The sequence below is a fragment of the Lissotriton vulgaris genome, chromosome 8 (assembly GCF_964263255.1).
Source record: "Lissotriton vulgaris chromosome 8, aLisVul1.2, whole genome shotgun sequence".
Lineage (NCBI taxonomy): Eukaryota > Metazoa > Chordata > Amphibia > Caudata > Salamandridae > Lissotriton > Lissotriton vulgaris.
In genome coordinates, this window is record NC_141696.1 from 465,964,025 (window position 1) to 465,983,754 (window position 19,730).

Below are 19,730 nucleotides of genomic sequence, written 5' to 3' on the forward strand. Positions count from 1 at the left end.
TTAAAGCCACTCGTGTTGTACCTCCGACCCCCTCAGAGAAAGTGGGAGGGATTGCGTTCATGTGTCGGAACCAGGTGGGCAGTATCGGGGATAATGGTAAATGTGATCACGAGAGTACCTGTTCCCTGGTTTGTGTCCATAGTGGGGCCAGATTTCTGTTCCATGAAGTGGACTGGGAAGCCGACAGAAACACCCCTGGATATTTAAACCCATCAGAGACCACCGCCACCTCCCGCATCCATCCGCCTTGTTGGTCACCCCCACGTAGGGGCCACAGGAAGGATTTACCCCTATTCATATATAAGATGGAGGTCTTGCCAAACAGTTGCATTATCCTTAGTAGTCGCGGGCCAGTTCTATTGGGCTGCGTGACAAAGAAAAGCACATCATCCACATAGAGTGCTATGCGGTCCGAAACCTCTTGTGAACACTGGAAGCCATGGACCTGACAATCAATCCTTACCTAAGCTGCAAGCAGCTTCATGGCAAGTGCGAAGAGGTAGGGGAAAAGTGGGGAACTCCTGTCGGTTTCCCCGCCCGATAGAAAATGTTTGCGAGGCTGAGTCAGCCACACCGTCTAACGTGGTAATGTCGGTGTATAAAAGATGAATAAATGCAAAAAGGCAAGGGCCAATATTCAGGCGACTCAGCAATGCAAAAAGGTAGGTCCAGCTGAGCGAATCGAAAGCCTTGTCGATGTCTGCAAGGAGAAGCGCTGCCTGACCATCTAGGCGGTCCACGAACCACAATGGCATTATGTACACAACAAATATTATGCTGTGTGGCTCAAATGGGCATAAAGCCAGCCTGGCCAGGGTGGATCTTCAACTCTGTAATATGTGGGACTACACGGTTGGCAATTACCTTAGCTAGGAGTTAGACCTCGACATTGAGAAGAGAGATTGGGCGGTATGAGGAGTGGAGTTCAGGTAGTCGGCCAGGCTTTAAGGAAATGACTACTTCTACATGTCTCCAGTACGGCGAGAGGCAACCCTCGTCTACAGCGGCATTGAGGGGCACCAGATATGGAGCTATCAGTTGAGATTAGTATTTTTTGTGGAACTCGCATGGGAAGCCGTTTGGGCCGGGTGCTTTGCCTGAGCACATATCAATCAAGGCACTTTGCACCTCCTTGACTGTCGATAGAGCCTCGAGAGCCTCACGCACCAAGTCAGATAGGGCCCGCGGAGGCAGGTCTGCGAGGAACCGATGGACAACATTTGCTGGCAGAGTCTCCCAGGGGGCACATAGATCTGTCAAGTATTTGGCAAAGCTTGCTGCAATTTGCATGGGCCTGTGAGTATCCCCCAATCAGGACCACTTATACCTGGGACAGTCTGTGGGCATAGCGTCTGTTGACAGAGGCGATGGAGCAGGGAACTAGATTTATCACCCCATTGATAAATCCGACTGCGAGTAGTGAGTCAATACATTTTAGCTTCATCCAGCAATTCACTGGCGTGTATTAGATGTGTGCTAAGCAGTTGTCGGCGTGCTGTGCTTCCATCTTCCTCTCTGCTTCTGCGCTCCAGGTCGACCAACCGGGCCTCTGTCTGTAACAGCTTCTCACGGCGTTGTTTACATTGTGCATTGCAAAATGCAATATCCAACCCCCTGAGTGTGGGTTTCATAGCCTCCCATAGGGTTGCAGGAAATTCGACCGCACCCACGTGATAGGAAAGATAATCTGTGATTGCTGTGTGCATTTGTAGCTTATGTTGCTCATCCTGCAGCCGCCATGGTGAAAGCCACCAGCAAAACAGGGATCACTTGGGGTCAAGATGCACCTGCAGCAACACGGGCAATGGATAATATAGGCCTCTGGGCAGCCTTTCAGCAGAGAGTAATCTGTGGGTGTGGGTTGCAGATATGAATATGTAATCTAGGCGGGAGAATGGCTCATGCACTCCAGAGTAATATGTGTATTCATGTTGTGCAGGGTGTAGTCTCCTCCAGGTGTCGACCCATCCCATCCCCTGAGTCAATGACTGTAGTCTCGCATCTCTCATATCAATAAGTCGCCCCTCGCTGCGCCATCTATCTCCTATAGGGCATAGTACATCATTCCAGTCTCCCCCGGCTATAGTTAGGCCAGGTAGGATCCCTGTCCAAAGCATTGTCAAGCGCTCCACAAGCTTCCAGGCAAGGGGGGAGTAGCGTATACACAGCAGAGGATGAAGGGTTCACCATACAGGACACCAAAAACTATGATGTATCTGCCCTGGGGATCAGACCATGTCTTATCGTGAACGTATGGAACGCTGCGGTGGATAAGGTTCACTACGCCGCAGGACCCCCTAATGAACCCAGAGTGGAAGGATTGGGCATATTCAAATCATGACAAGCACGGTATCTTAGTACCCATTAGATAAGTTTCTTGTAGAAGCAGGACTTCCGCCTTGTAGCGTTTAGCCTGGCGGAGTATGGCCCACATTTGATCTTATCGAGAAGACTGTGGACATTCCAGCTAATGTCCTGAAGCTCTCGCCTTCCGGAATCTGTCATGGTTAATGGCATGTTTGGTGATAGAACATATGGATGGGTGCAGATACATGGGTGACCTGGTCTACACGGGAACTATGTATGTAGTGGATGGCCATGGCACTGAACTCAAACAAGAATTTCCCATAAACCCCCCAGCCCTCCCTCCCTCCCCAATACCTCATGAACATTGAAGCATCTATCGCGGCATGATGAGCGCCCGCCCCCAACAGGGGGGGGGGGGGTAGAATCAGCTCTCATCCAATAGATCCCAGATGAACGTCCCTTGCACATGAAAACGTCCAACAGCAAGGGAATATATGTACAGAAGTAGCCCCCGTGTTTTTACAGTCTAGATTGGTAAGTATCTATGCAGATCTCTGCGGTATATTGGTTAGGATGCTGCTGGCTCCGGCTGGTCATCTGTCAAGCGCCTATGGGATTTGCTGTGGGCTTTGGATCTTTTCTTGGAGCGCGATCGGCGGCATTGCTTATCCATGGTCCTGAGGAATTCATGGCTGGGACCTCCAGATGAAGAGTCTCTATTAATCCTGGATAGAGTATGGGGCTTAAGCTTCACGACTACATCAATCCAGTTAAACACCTCCTCTGGTGTCTCAAAAAAGTGTGTCCAAGATTGGTAGGACACCCTCAAGCTGGCCGGGAACAGCAGGGAGTATTGGATCTTCAGGCCTCGGAGGCGGGCCTTGGCCTCTTCAAAGGAATGTTGGCCCTGTTGGACCAGCTTGGTATAGTCCGGAAAAATCATAATGTGATGAGAGGTGTAAGTGAGGGTTGCCTTTAGCCTGGCCTCTTGTAGGATAGTGTGTCTATGCTTATAATTGAGAAGTTTTGCTATAATTGGCCTAGGACGGGCACCGGGGGGTGGCTTCTGCAGTAGCGCCCTGTGTGTATGTTTGATTATAAAACATGGAGACAATGCCTTGGGCAGAAGCCAGTCTGTGAGCCATTTGGTGAGGAAGTCCTCCACACTTCTATGCACGCAGCCCTTGGAGAATCCCACAAAACTGAGGTTATTCCTGCGAGCACGTCCCTCTGCATCTTCTAGACACGCCGCTAGGCCCTTCATGAGTGTTTCCAGGGTAGATACTTTTTTCTGAAGGGTATTCACTGTGTCTTCCACCCTTGAGATCCGAGACTCTGACTCGGTAATGCGTTGCACCGTGTTTCTACGATCTTGCAGGAGCAGCATAACATCCGAGCCCATGGCGCAGATCTTGACCTCAAGTATTTCTCGGGATTGTGTGATTGCTGCAAGCAGTGCAGCATTGTCAGGCATGGTTGCTGCCTTATCCCACTGAGCCTGTATAAGAGCGGCAGCGCCATATTTATCCATCTTACTTTAAATTGAGTTTGCGATGGGCAGCTTGTCTTTGGCCATTCTATATGGGTGTATAGGGCAAGGGCGTCCAGGTCTTGTATAGCATTTTAGGACCCTAGTTTTCCCGATTCTTGCCCTTATATAAGTAAAAATCACCATATCCTTATATAGGCATAGAAATCATAACCATAGTTAGACTTAGCTCATGCAGTCCAAATACGGCATGGTTACTTCCACTAGTTCCAAAAATCCACAACGATTTCTTGGAAAACTCGGCTTCAGCAGTTCGGGATTTCCCCTTGCTTGAATATTGATTTGTCCAAGAACTCATGGAGTTTTCAAAGAACTGAGACTCTTTGATGATGTTATTATGTCCAACTATATGTCAAACTCGGCACCTTCAAGGTCTAAATATGCCCACACTTGCCCAAGCAAATACACAGTGGTTTGGAGCAGTTCGACTATTTACTTGCCCGACGCATCCTGCTGCAGCAAGTGCCGAAGGAAGCCGACCCTCCAGCAGATGCACTGAGAGACGCTGTCTTTTCTCTTGCTGAGAAATCCAGCTCCAGTGTTACCAATCTCCCCTTGCGGGGTGTTGGGAAATCGAGTCCTGAGACAGAGAGATACCAGACCTTCTTCATTCTAAACCAAGGTACGGAGCTGATTAGACCCTAAGAGAAATCTTGGATAGATTCTTGGCAAAAAGAATACTAACTTATGTTACACCACACTTACTTCTACCCTTGTACTAGACTTAGGTTAGGTACATCGGGGAAGGGGTATTTTAGAAGCACCAGTTGAGTACTTTTAGTCTTTATTTATTAATGTATGTATTTTATGGCTTAGAAACCATGCCATGCTTTTACAGTATTATTCTATAATACTCTTCTTGCTGTACGCATTATACTTTACAGCCAGTTTTATGATTGTAGCAGTTCATTTCTTCTGCATGAGAAAGAAGACTGTTCAATAAATACTTTTTATTGAAAACGCCCGTCTCTTTATTTCTCTGCACCTCTGGTGAAACTAAGCATGCACGATTGACTGAGTGAAATATCTATCTATTGTTTCCACAACTCTGAAGATCAATTTTATCTTTGGAAACAAAGTTGTCATGTTTATGCGGTTGTCTGAAACTAATCCCTTCTTGTTTATTCAAGAAAGTTTCTAGTGACCTCTGAGCTAGCTGGCACTCACAATGAAGTCTAATATATCCGATAGAGACCTAGTAGACATAAGTCCTACGTCACATCTATAGATATATTATTCCAATGCGCAGAACCTATTGGGAATTTAGGAACTACACTACACAGGTGTGTATCCAAGCACAGTCCATTACCTCACGACAACTGAGGGCCAATACCTCCAGCCCGATCAGTCCAATAGGGTGGCAGGAGACAGCAGCTGCGCGAGGGTACTACACCCACATGCCGCACCGAAACATAGTCCGACTGCTTCTGTGAGCCGGGCACCCGTCAACCCCCCTAGCGGGTACGTCACACATCCCCATGCCTTCACTGCCCCAGTGAGCGGATCAATAAGTACAGCCATAGGTTATCAAAGGATAGCTTTAGGGAGGTTCATATCTTCAGAGGCCCAGGTTTCATCCTCCACAAGGGATCCCCCAAGCCAGGCAGTGCTGTAGCAACGCAGACCTCCCACACCGATGTGATGCTGTGAAGAGGGAGCTGGGGGAGAGGGGTGAAACAGTACACCTTAACCCCCAGCCCTCGATCAATTAGCTGCTAGGCTACACCAATCCGTGCGAGTCCGGCCCAGGTTCCCCCATCAGAAGTCCCACCACTGCAGGCCAACATCAGAGTCGCAGGCAGGGCTCCTTCCAGAACCCCCTAAACCACGCAGGACACAGAATGGGGGTGCCGCAGCCTGACACAGCTGCAGAGGCCTCAAGGGTCAACAGTATTCAGGGCCGCCCCATCAACAGGCCCACTCACCGTGAAGCAGCGGCCGGAAGGAATCATCTTTGTCGCCCACCGCAAAGCGGACTCCATGGCGGCCAACTCCACTTCGGTGGAAGGCGCCAAGGTAGGCACCAACACTGCAGCGGATAGCTTCACCCCAGGGGCGTCGAGTGCACCCCCAACCACCGCATCAGGACTGCCCCGGCCGCAATCACGCCACAGCAAATGACTCAGCCACTCGGTGCAGCGGCCAAGGGAGAGCGAGTCCACTGCCTGCCGCAATGCAGGTCCCAGGGTGGCCAAACTACGCCCATGCCATGGCTCGACACGGCCACCGAGACCCCAATAGAGGTATTAATGTGGACTGCGGGGCCCGCATCTCCAGAAGACGCAACAGATAGCCTCACCTCTTGGGCACAGGGTGCCACCTCGACTACCCGCCGGGCGACTGCCAGGTCCCGCCGGCAACGTGCCTCCCTCTTCAGCATGTCGTCCTCGACACACTGGAGCCCCACAGGTCGCTGGCTGTATGCCGCTCACCTGTTGGAAACTCCAAATGGCTGCAGTGGGACAGTACAAGGAGCTGCAGAATTTTATTTAAAAGTACACGGGCCGATGTGGCAGGATTAGTGGAGTATTCAGTAAGGGCATCGGGAGCCTCGCTAAGGTGTGTCCGCCATGTTGGACCACCAGGCCACGCCCCCCATAAAGGGTCTTTTTATTAGTGTTTTAAAGTCTTTTCTATTGATCTAAAAGATTTTTAACTGAACTGTATTTATGTGAGCTTTTATGGCATTTTTTGAGCAATAAATATTCTAATTATGATGGTGAAAATAAAACGATTCACAAAAATGACTATAAATAAAATCCAACAGACTTTAATATAATTAAATGCAGCCTAGATACAAGGGGGCAGTTGTTACAATTTTAACTCCAATCTAATAGTCAATAAAAATACATGTAAATAAAAAACATAACAGTATAACTCCAATCAAACACAAATTTAAATAAAAACATGCACATCCAACCTGAGAAAGGGTAGCAAAAGTGTTCTGTTTTAGAGAGACCAGATTTACTATTTTTACTCCAAATCAAGCAACAGTAGGGCTGGATTTAGGTGGGTTTCGGATTTACTATTCCCATCCCAACCTAAGCAACAGTAAGGTAAATATCGAACTTTAGAGGGATGACAATTAATATTCTCAGTCTAAACTGACCAGCAGCACAAAAAGTTTAAGACTTTAAAATCATTTCAGTCAGAATATATTAATTAATGAAAATAAATGTAAAGTCATTATTAAAAGTAACATTTGAATTCTCAACACAAAAAAATTATAAATGTAAAAATCTTAATATCAATGCAAAAATACTTAAAAAAATAAATTAATAAACCATTATAAATATATGTACAAAACATAAAAATAAGCATGAAACTTAAAATGACAACTTAAATATATGTCAAAACAAAACTTTTCAACCAAAACAACATGACGGCTGTCAACTTTTACAACGTTTAGTTTTTTTTTCAATAGCAAACACCTAAAGCACTGTTTTTGGAAAACATAAAACTAATGGCCCCCACACCATGTGATTTGCTGCCCATTGTGTGGGGGGGTAATAATTTCCTATTTTCTGTCCCTCACCGCCCAATTTTACCAAGTGATGACGAACAGCAAAAACAAATATATATATATAGCACCATCCACTCTAAATCCAGTGGACAGCCACATATGTGAACCCTCGAAGGTCCAAGGGGCATATTATCAAGGGGGGCGATAGGAAATTATCGCCGCTTTAGCAGCCGTTTTCAGACACTAAGAGGTGATAATTCTATCGCCCTATTAGCAAGCTGTCGCTGACAGCAGTTAGTGACAGCTTGTAGGCGATAGCGAGCGGTTTGGGGCCCGCTTTGCATGTCAGCAATATTTATCGCTAATGAAATGCAAAGTGGGCGTATCCAACATGTTAGCGACTGAAAGCAGTCACTAACATCGCTATCGCCTATTACCAACACAGGCGTAGCGATGGAAATATTTGCGCTAAGCGTGAATATCTCCAAAAACTAACACCTGCTCAGACCAGTTCTTAGCCATTATATCCAATGGGAAGTGGATATAATGGCTAAGACCCTGTTAGCGATAATGCGTGAATATCGCTGTATTCTCAGCGATATTCACGGATTTCGCCGCTATCGCCGGAAATGTTATCGCTTTTGAGATAAACGTTGCTAATAGCACGTTATCTCAGCGATAAAATCCGGTGATGCGCGGCGATAAAAATATTGCCGCTAACCCTACTTAGCGATAAATAGTGCTATTTGTTGATAATATGCCCCTATATTCCGTCGGACCATCGACCATCGGAGGAGTATGTCAGCGGTGAAGCTGGAGTAGGCTCATTTGCTGACATAAGTGACGTCCACTCACCTCTAAATGAGGTAGGCCGGCCTTCAGTGTTGTGGAGTGTGTGAAGCCCAGTCTGACATCTCAGTCCAAGAACTTCACGTTCAGACCACTTAGGAAAACATTCCTAAAGAAGCACGCAGTTCAGAGGATTGAAAATGTTGATCTCCTCTCCAGACAGACAGCACAATGTAAGACAAAAATGCATCTCTCAGACGGGCCATTTCACAATTTAACATGACATGTCTATTTACTGTGAATATGTCCAGCTTGTATCCATCAGAGGTAAAACGCGAACCCTACAACAGATGTGCACAATTTGATTGTATTTCAATTTTACCTTTTCCATTATGGAAATCTCATATTTAAAGCAATGATCTTCAGCGTAATAACTTGTTCGAGGTTTTTCCCACCGCACCACCAGATTCTGTTCATTAAGATCCACTGTAATGTTGGATGGTGGGTTTAGTATCTCTGAAAAAAGATGTGAGATGTGTTTGGTTAGAAACCATTTCATCCTATTTTTAACTCTAAAGGGCACATGCATAGATTTTCAAACCTACATATTCGTACATTCGTTCTCTCTTGTAGTGAATATTCACATAAAGTTGTTCCAATAAATTGACAACTATCATTTACAAGAATCAGTGATATGGAATCTATTTCTGCGAGAGCAGATGTGCAATTTCTTGTTTAAGAATTCACATCGGAAACACCCATTTAAAGTAAGACACTCATATCAAGGTGTAAACGTGTCACTATCTGTAATGTGCAAACGGAACCAGCGAAATGTTAATAGAGTGCTGTGTGCGATGGGTTGGAAGAGCAGTAAAGGGGTGTGGTGGTGCAGTGCTGAGGGCGTGCATTGATGTGTGGGGTAGTAGTGAAGTGACTTAGGCTAGCAGTGACAGCTTGTTTGGCAGTGCTGTAGGGTGGTAGTACTTTGACTCGATGGTTCTTTGGTAAAGGGTGTTGGGTATGTATTTGTGGGGGTGGTTAGAGTTTAGAATGCTCTTGGATGGTGGAGTGCTTGTTGACTGGTGTTGATGTGCCGAGTGTAATAGCACAACACTGTGGGAGAGTTAGTGCAGTGGGTGGGTCATCATAATGCAGTGCAGGGGCACTGCCTTGCTAGGGACGATTGTGCAGTCACTGAGTGACAACCCTGATTTTATTATGGCCTTCGAACAAGGAAATCTCCTTTCTTGCTGTAATATTTTTCAAACATTGTCAACACAGGAGGTGGCCACATCCATAGATCTCTGTGGTGTCACAGCAGATTTGAATTTTTTGTAAATAGGTACATCTTCCATAGGCGGGAGACTGAAGGACTGGGTTATTTAGGACCCAGCGGTGCCAGGGCAAAACACCTGAAACCTTCGTGGGTAACCTGCTCCGGCGTACGAATCACAGAGACACGGGACACTTCCTTCGGCGTCAAAGATTCAAGGTTTATTACTGCAGGGAATACAGTAGTCACGACAAGCAACACACGTGCAACTTGGGGAGACTGCTTCAAATTGGTTCTGTGAATCGCTCCTTTTATACACAATTTCCCCATAGGGTTACATTGAACACAAAAGTTTATGACCCGGTTCCCACAATCATCCCCCAGAGGGGTCGCTTTGGTCACTTTGATACACATAAGGTCCGGAACATAAGTGCGGAAACATTTGGCGGTTCCCAACTGTAAAAACCCATCTTCCCAACATTAGTGCATTCCAATCGGTAATAAACAGATCGAAATAGGAACAGGAACAGGTGTAGAGGAAGACGGAGACAGTGGGGAGATCGGAAAGGGTGTAAAAAGGGGGGGGGCATCGAGAAACACGAGATACGGGCATCAAAGGGACGTGCCTAATGAGATGCACGGCTAAGACAATAAGTCCGTGCAGCAAGATGAGCCTCGAGCGGCGCCATCTGCTTTACAGTAGCATCTCCCTCATCATAAAGACACTTACAAAGAACATGTGTCTTTCGTAAATATCTTGGGAGTCCCAGGGTCGCGAAGCGGACAACGTCCGTTCGCTGGCTACTTGAGGGCAAGAGACAAAATGGATGCCGTATCTAAGAAGGAACCCGTGGGTACAGATAAAAATACCCACGTAACAGACGAATCGTTTAGGTTAGCACAGCGAAACTGCGCACACTTACTAAACTCGTCATTTGCGGTTCATAGATACCAGACTCGACCATATTCGTACGAGTCGAAAACACCACTTACAATTGTCACGGAACCTCAGACGCTCCTTTTGCCCTCATGTAGGCAAGCACTAGTCGGAATCATACTCGATATTCATCAGACCATCTAGATGTTGTTGTAGCATAGCTCTGTCCAATCGAGTCCCATTGGTAACAGGCGGCTGTCTCATACACGTTGTAGCACAGAGGCCACATAAGGCAGGACCGCACTGCACACAAAGGCAACACGTGAACAGGAACGCCACAACAACTCCGATAATCATCAGAATCTTCCAACCCCAAGTCGAAATCAAGCCCCAAAACCACCCAAGCAGCGTCCAATCCCCTACATCCACGTGTATGGATTCAGAGATTTTATGCAACTTAGAGATGGCTTGATAAACAGTCGGAGCATTATCTGGAATGAAAATGCAGCAGCTCGAATGGATCACCTTACATACCCCACCTCGATCTGCTAAGATGACATCTAAAACCATACGGTTTTGTAACGTCATAAGTCTATCCGCCTGAAGTTCTGTGGTGATGTTACCAAGGGCACTGGCAGTAATATTAGCTGTCGATTCTACCACTCGAGTCAACTGTCTCAGGTTCCTACTATTAACCATAGGTCCCCAAAACGGGAGGAAACCCTTGAAAAAGTCTCCTGCCTCTTGACCGGCAGTATCCTCTTGGCTAATTACGCCTCGCACAACTCTAGTCTTATGATAATCGGCATCTACAGTGAACGTCGGAGGCAACAAATTTGCAATGAAGCATGAGCCCATGAAGTCAGCGGGCAACCATGCATATGCACGATCATGACAAATAAAGTATGTACCCTTGGCAGCCAGAAACACAGGGGACGAGACCATCGGCAGCATATAATTTTCAGTGCAAGCACTCTCTCCAAGTCGGGCTTTCGATCTTCGGCCACGACCTATCAAACAAAAATTACCAATTTGGGGTACGACCCATATCGGAGGAGAGCTTTTAAGCTGCTTTTCACTCGTGAACACACTATACTCGCCTCTACTCAGGACCCTGTAAGCTTGTACCTCTTCTTCGGGAATAAGCGAGGGATCATAGATATCGCTGTCTAAGTTCTCTATTGCTATCGACAAAGGTTTTTGATACGAGGTAGGACCAGAGTAGGGGGAACGTGGTTCTCGAATGGGGTGGAAACCCAGTGCGCTTCGAAACATTGTTTGAAATGCTCGAGCAGACCCTTGGGAACTATACGGTAACACCAGATATGGAATTCCCTTATCCGTAGTATGTGGCATCAACCCACATACCCAACAGTTAGTAGTGTTAACCACTAACTGATGCTGGTGAAGGAGCTGAATAAAGGAATTATTACGGAATTCTGCACGTCTAGCCTGCTCGTGTTCGGGTAAGACATGAAAAGAATGAGGAGAAGCAGTGGAGGTGAGTTTAGGATCAGGGGTAGGAGTAGGTACAACAGGAGGTAAGAAGTAAGATATCATGTAATACACCCCACCCGCCAATAATGCAGAAACAGTCAAAAATAACATAAACACCTGAAATATAAAACATTTCGTACGGCTAAGTTGTTGCAACTTGAATCTTCGAGCTTGAGCTTCTTCTAAATCCATCAGCTTCGAAAATGCCATTCCCTACGACCGTCCGCAACGTTTCTTGACGCACTTCGTTCTGTGTAGCAATAGTCAATCCCTAGGAGTTCCCAGGAACCGACGGTCTTTAACCTAGTGTCGAGACCTACTATCCAGAAGGAAGTACGCGCGCGGCCCTACGGCCTTTAATTGCACAATATATATATGCAAAAACAATGTCTCTCGGCTGTGGAAGCAAAAAAATGAAGCTCAATGTATATACACAGGGATAATTGCAATAATATGAACGTTCAAAACTGATCACGGAAAACGGGATAATGCAGTTGTCAATACAGCAAAGCAGGATCGTTTATTAGTCTTTAGTACGAGATCGGAAAAAGTATCGAGTTTTCCCAGGACGTGTCTGCTCGTCAAACAAAGGATCCGTTGAAGAGACAGCGTCCTGCTGATCAGTTGAGTGTTCTGGTCTTGAGTCTTTTGATGACAATTGTTCATCAGAGTCTTTCTGCTGCGCTGAGGATTCTCCAACAAGCTGTGCGTCGCTGAAAGGTACAAACGCCGGCAATCCTTCTGTTTCAGTTGATGCAATGCCTCTCCTCACCCACGGGTCTGCCGGCAAAGGGATAGGGACCTTTTTGGTATGGGTGGCATGCACCCAATTCTTACGCCCCTCGAGACGAACAGCAGTCCTCGTGGCAAGGAGAACCTGATAGGGTCCAGTGAACCTCGGATCCAAGTTTTTCTTGCGCGAAAAGTTCCGCGTCACCACCCAATCTCCAGGCTGGAGCTGGTGGCCTGGACCCTCCGTCTGCGTCGGCAGTGCGTCGTGAACCTGTTGGTGAATTAACCTCAGTTTAGCAGTCAAGTCATGAAGGTAATCGATCAACATTGGGTACTCAAGATCACAGAACATTCCTGGCCTAGGAACCCCCCACACATTCGCAGGACGGCCGAACACTATTTCATAGGGACTAAGCCCTACTCGGGAGTGTACAGTCGCCCTAGTTGACAGTAATGCTAAAGGTAAAGCGTCAGGCCACGAAAGACCAGTCGTAGCCTGAATCTTCGCTAGCTTTAATTTAAGGGTGCCGTTATACCCTTCAACCAAACCAGCTGACTGGGGATGATTGGCACTATGGAATTTCTGATTAATTCCAAGGCCCTTACACACACTCTTCATCACACTACCCACAAACTCACTTCCGTTATCTGACCACACGACTCTAGGCATTCCGTACCGAGGAAAATATTCCTTCAGTAGGATTTTCGCAGTAGACAAAGCAGTATTGTCTTTGAGAGGATAGGCCTCGATCCATCGGGAGAATGCGCAAACCACAACTAAAACGTATTTCAGATTATTGCATCGCTCCATATGGATGAAGTCCAATTGGATCACCTCAAAGGGACATGAAGGGGGAGCAAAACTGCCAGGAGGAGTTGGGGTTCCTTTGCCAGGATTGTACATCATACACACCATACAATTCTTCACCAGACGTTCAGCACATTTCGTGATACCATCATTCTTCCACACAGGAGACAACAATTTACAGATACCTTTCGCGCTAATATGTGCTAACCCATGCGCCATTGTCACAACGGCCAGCACATACGCATCAGGCAACAACCATCTTTTCTGATCCGACAAATCAATCCAACAACCACTCGCATCCAACTTTCCCGTGCTTTCTTTCCACTTCATCTTTTCAGTCTCGGTGGCCTCATTCTGAATTTCTTTCACACTTTCGATAGTGTCCTCACACATGCTCGATTCTGTAGGCCACCTAACCGAACTCGTCACATACATTCGAGTGCTAAGGTTCCGGGCAGTCTCCTTAGCGATCTCATCTGCAAACGCATTACCACGACCAACATCATCCGTCACCTTACGATGCGCACTACATTTAACAATCGCCACTTGCTTAGGCAACGTCAGTGCATCCAAAAGATCATTCACAAGTTGGCCATGCTGTATCTTCGTACCGTGCGACGTCAAGAAACCTCTCTCTCTCCACAATCGTCCAAAACTATGTGCGACACCAAATGCATATTGGCTGTCGGTAAACACATTCACACGTTTCCCTTTTGCTAACACGCACGCTCTAGTGAGAGCGATCAACTCTGCAGCCTGGGCAGAATTCTGATTCAACCTTGCAGTCTCAACAACAGTATTCAACGTTACAACAGCATAAGCGGTAGTCACATCGCCATTCGGCAACTTAAAACATGACCCATCCACATACAATGTACCATCTGGATCTTCTAATGGAGTGTTTTTAAGGTCCACTCGACCTTTTGTTTCTTCCTCTGTCCTCAAGTAGCAATCATGTTCTGCTACTTCATCTGACTCTGCGCTAATTGGTAACAAAGTTGCCGGGTTCAGAACATTACAACGTTTTATTTGGATATGACTTGCCAGCAACGTCAGCTCGTACCCAGACAATCTCGCACTTGTCAAGTGCTGGGTTTTTGTACGATTCAAAAGAGTATCGACTGCATGCGGAACCATCACCGTAAGCATATTATCCATGACCAGTCCTGCTGATTGTCGGATAGAGACCGCGGCTGCCGCTGTTGCTCTCAAGCAACTCGGCAATGCTCTAGCTACTGGGTCCAAGGTCGAGGAAAAATATGCACATGGACGCTGTTTACCACCAAAAGGTTGCGTTAAGACACTCAAAGCACAACCTTCCCGCTCGTGAACATATAATGTAAACGGCTTGCTATAGTCGGGAGTACCCAACACAGGAGCCGAACACAATGAATCACGCAGTTCAGAAAAACTTTTCTGACATTCATCCGTCCATGGTAAAGGAGTTGAAACATCCTTGCACGTAAGAGCCACCAATGGTTTCGCTAGCAATGAAAAATTAGGAATCCATTGCCTGCAGTACGACGTGATACCTAGAAAGGCACGCACATCTCTTTGGGTTTTTGGCACAGCCATTCGCGCAATCGCTGCAATTCTCTCTGGGGTCAACCTCCTTCCCTCCTTTGACAATAAGTGACCTAGATAGGTTACTTCTTGACAACAATATTGGAGTTTAGAAGGGGACACCTTATGATTCAATTCACAGAGATGTTGCAGCAATGACACCGTAGCAATTTTGCAAATGTCCTGAGTATCGGCAGCCACCAATAAGTTGTCGACGTATTGGATTAAGGCCGCACCGACCGGCAACCTAAACGCATCCAGTTGACCCTTCAAGGCTTGACTGTAAATCGATGGACTTTCACAGTAGCCCTGAGGAGCGCGCTTGAACCGGAAGCTGCGTCCACCGAGAGAGAAACCGAAAAGGTCTCTGCTCTCCTCGGCAATCGGGATGCTAAAGAACGCATTCTTTAAGTCAATCACCGAAAACCACGATGCAGAAGCTGGAATCAGAGTCAGTAGCGCCGTGATGTCAGGCACAACGGGGAACTGAGGAACCACAATTTTATTTACTTCCCGTAAATCGATAACAAAACGATAAACAGGTGGCTTTGAAGGATCAGTACGTTTAAGGATGGGCAGTACAGGGCTGTTGCACACGTTTCCCCGAGTCTCTTCAATAACATCTTTCTCGATCAGATCATAAATGATCGCTAACAATGCTCGTTCACCATCAAGAGAGATACGATACTGGGGAATACGTGGCAATCGCACATTAGATTTCAACTGAACAACATAAGGGGAGATGTCAAGTAGGCCCACATCGTTGGGACCTGTTGCCCACAAAGACGCAGGAAGAGAACTCAATTCCGGTGGAAGCTTATCGAGAGACAAATACATAGGAGAGACAACCCTCTCTCCTAACGTAAGCTTTACACCCGCAGGAGAACAATACAGAGTTGCATATAAACGTTTAAGCAAATCCAGGCCCAAAAGATTTTCACCACAACCAGTAGTCAAAATTAACGGAGCTTGAAGCTCACGTGGCCCAATTGTAAGGGGCAAAGGGCGCGAAACTGGATTGCTAACGGGGGCGCCAGAGAATCCAACGGAGACATTTGTTAAGCCAGACAAAGGTGCGCCAGGGAGTTTCGAATGCATAATAGAACTTTTCGCTGCACCAGTGTCCAACAGAAAAGGCTCAACGACGCCCAATGTAGCAACTGCGACGTAAGGCCCTCTCTGATCAACCGGAACTGATACCACTCCCTCTCCTTGTCTTTGGCTGTCCTAGTAATTACTGTCGTCAGTTCCCTGATCGACGTAATAATCATCTACATTATACTGCGCAGATCGTCCTTGCGATGATCCACGTTGATCAAAACAGTTATTAGAATTAGAAGGGTTATCGGAACGATCATTCTGAGCGCCACGACCCCTACCGCGTGACACCTGATGCGAACCACCACGACCTCCTTTAGACAAATTACCACTATTGCGATCATTCAGAACAGGGCAATTGAATTTAATGTGTCCCTCCTGTCTACAATAAGCACATTGATTGTACCCTAACGATGATCTTTGGGAGGAGGAATCATTACGCGGCTGCGATCGATTCGATTGCGACTGCGATCTATTCTGTTGGGATGCATTCTGATTTGAACGTGGAGGATATGCTTGTTGAAGCAACACTTTAGTCTTAAGCTCTTTCGTCTTTTTATCAGCGCGGTCGTTCTCTTCTTTCTCTCTGTTCTCATAATATTGTGCTGTGGCCAATATCTAAGCTGAAGTAGAAACGGCCCACGCACTCTCTGAATTCTTTAATTTATTGCTCAAATCGGGCAATAAGTTAGAGACAAATTTGTCCACGAATAACCTTTGACCACCCTCAGTGCCCATATCCTGACCACTATGGTCGATGAATGCTTCCTCGAACCTCGTAAAGAAGTCGGAAACACTCTCGTCCTTCTTTTGCTTACAAGCTGATAATTTGTCCCAAAATACCCTCATAGCTGGCATAAGAGTTTTCATTAACGTTATTATTCGCTGAGGAAGAGCAGCAATCAACTGGTCGGGTTTAGCACCACCAGTTTGTAACCCATCAGCCGCTATAATGGCCGCCCAATCACCACCCAATTCATTCGGATGATTTTCCTGACGAATCTTAGCCCATACCGGTTGCGGTACGACATTGCCGAACAACATATCAATATCGGTAAGATTCATTATTGTAGCATCTACGAGCTGCGATAATTCCTTGTAATACCCTGTAGGATTTTTGCGAGGGTCAGGCAAAGATTGCTTCACCTGTAACACTTCTGAGCGTTTCCATGGGAGATGTATCCATACTCTCTGGAAATGCGCCAATTTCGGAGGGTGAGCATTAGGGTCAGCTGGCATCCATACCGGCGGAACTTCGCGCATAGGAAATTGACCAGATTCATCTGGCAATCTTTCAACATCCTCAACAAATAAGGCTTGGGGTATGGGAGCGGGACGGAAAGATAGCAACCGCTCAACAGCACGTCGAACGTTGGTATCCACTATCAGTCCGTTCGAGAACTGAAGCTGAAGATCAGACAAAGCGGCCAGCACCTCGTCAGGCGCATCAGCCGATATCTGATCGCGAAGGAACTTACACATTTCATCGAACACGTATCTTTGGGTTGGTATATTGAATTGACAAAACGTTTCGAGCACAACACGTGGTGGACTTCTAAGAGGGTTCACCATCCAACCCATCGCCATATTATATAGCGCAACATGTTCTCTGTTACCAGGAAGCTGACTACGTCTCTGAGGACCATCGGAACCAGCGGACCCATGAACAGGTCCGAGCGAATGAAAGAAACTGGCCGCAAGAGGAGAATTACGAGAACGTGTAGAGGGAGAAGTATAGGACACAGGGCTAACAAGTGAAGGAGTAGAAACAGTAGCAACAGCAGGAGTTAATAAAACAGGAGCAGTAGCGGGAGCAGGAGTATGTGGAAGCGGAGGAGCAGTAGGGATAGCAGTAGGCAAAGGAGCAGGAACAGTCGGAAGAGCGGGTGCAGGTTGAGGAACAGGCACAGGAAGAATAGGCGGAGGAATAGGTGCAGCAGGAACCACGGGAGCTGCGGTACCCTGTACATACGGAGGTGGCGACTTCATAAGATAAGACATTAAAGGATCCTCAACTGGCTCTTCCTTCTTTTCCGACTCCGTAGGCAAAGCTGGATAACATTTATCCACGGTCATACGCTGTAGTCTATCAAACACTTCCTTATCCTTAACCTCCTTGTCACGCTGAAATTGCTCTGCTTTCTTCACTATAGTAGCAACATTATCTCGCTGATTTCGTTTAGTCTGTCTGATTTCTTTCTGTCGGGCTTCTTTACGCCACAACCGAAAGGCATCAAACATGGCCGGCCTTGACTTTCTTTCGAACAATTTAATCTCTAGATTATCTAAGATCGGGGCCTCGAAGCTACCATGAGGTGGCCAACGAAGGTCACCGTCCTTCTTCGTATATTTGATCCAATAATCATTAAAAGTAATCGGGCCTAGCCCGTGTTTACTGTATAGTTCATAAGTGGGAGTTCCAACCGGAGGTATCGGACACGAGTCCTCCAGTCGGGAATCCGTACCACAAGGTCTAAAGCAACTAAACAAAGTACTGCGACCAGGCATCTTGCACACTAGCCGAGTTTCACAAACTTCAAGGGTTACGGGATTTACCAAGTCCCAGCAAAGAACAAAACCCTCGGTTTTTGGCGGCTGCAGTCGTCAAACAACACAACAACAACAAAAACGCTAGAAAAGTGTCATCGACAAAAACACTCTCACAGCGTCAACAACAAAAACACTCACTAAAGTGTCAACAACCAAGGACTCTGGGAGCGACCCACAAATACTTAACTCAAAGATCAATGGCGTCACCAGGAAGGCCCGTCAATCGTCTCGCTCTACCAAGGTCTACGCCAGGCGCCAAAACAGGTCTACAGTCAGGGCAGCAGTCCGTCGCAGCCGTCAGGAGGCGGGAATCTTCGCGGGAAAAGTCTTCGGGCCACTTATCTCGACAACAGGATCGATGAAGCGGGGTGCACCTTCCCTCGGAGATTTCACACAAAGTTCCTCACGATCGTCGGGCTTGGACCGGTACCACTGATGCAAGCCCCACGTTGGGCGCCAACTGAAGGACTGGGTTATTTAGGACCCAGCGGTGCCAGGGCAAAACACCTGAAACCTTTGTGGGTAACCTGCTCCGGCGTACGAATCACAGAGACACGGGACACTTCCTTCGGCGTCAAAGATTCAAGGTTTATTACTGCAGGGAATACAGTAGTCACGACAAGCAACACACGTGCAACTTGGGGAGACTGCTTCAAATTGGTTCTGTGAATCGCTCCTTTTATACACAATTTCCCCATAGGGTTACATTGAACACAAAAGTTTATGACCCGGTTCCCACAATCATCCCCCAGAGGGGTCGCTTTGGTCACTTTGATACACATAAGGTCCGGAACATAAGTGCGGAAACATTTGGCGGTTCCCAACTGTAAAAACCCATCTTCCCAACATTAGTGCATTCCAATCGGTAATAAACAGATCGAAATAGGAACAGGAACAGGTGTAGAGGAAGACGGAGACAGTGGGGAGATCGGAAAGGGTGTAAAAAGGGGGGGGCATCGAGAAACACGAGATACGGGCATCAAAGGGACGTGCCTAATGAGATGCACGGCTAAGACAATAAGTCCGTGCAGCAAGATGAGCCTCGAGTGGCGCCATCTGCTTTACAGTAGCATCTCCCTCATCATAAAGACACTTACAAAGAACATGTGTCTTTCGTAAATATCTTGGGAGTCCCAGGGTCGCGAAGCGGACAACGTCCGTTCGCTGGCTACTTGAGGGCAAGAGACAAAATGGATGCCGTATCTAAGATGGAACCCGTGGGTA

General features: G+C 46.9%; 1 protein-coding gene across 3 annotated transcripts in view; it reads right to left on the reverse strand.

Annotated features, from left to right (window-relative positions):
- LOC147697185 (interleukin-5 receptor subunit alpha-like) overlaps positions 1-19,730 on the reverse strand; it is a 360,931-nt gene that overhangs the window by 72,100 nt on the left and 269,101 nt on the right. For all 3 annotated transcript variants that reach the window (XM_086934250.1, XM_086934252.1, XM_086934251.1), the window contains one exon: positions 8,491-8,624. In XM_086934250.1, coding sequence (XP_086790376.1) covers positions 8,491-8,624 — 134 coding nt within the window. The remainder of the gene's footprint in view (positions 1-8,490; positions 8,625-19,730) is intronic.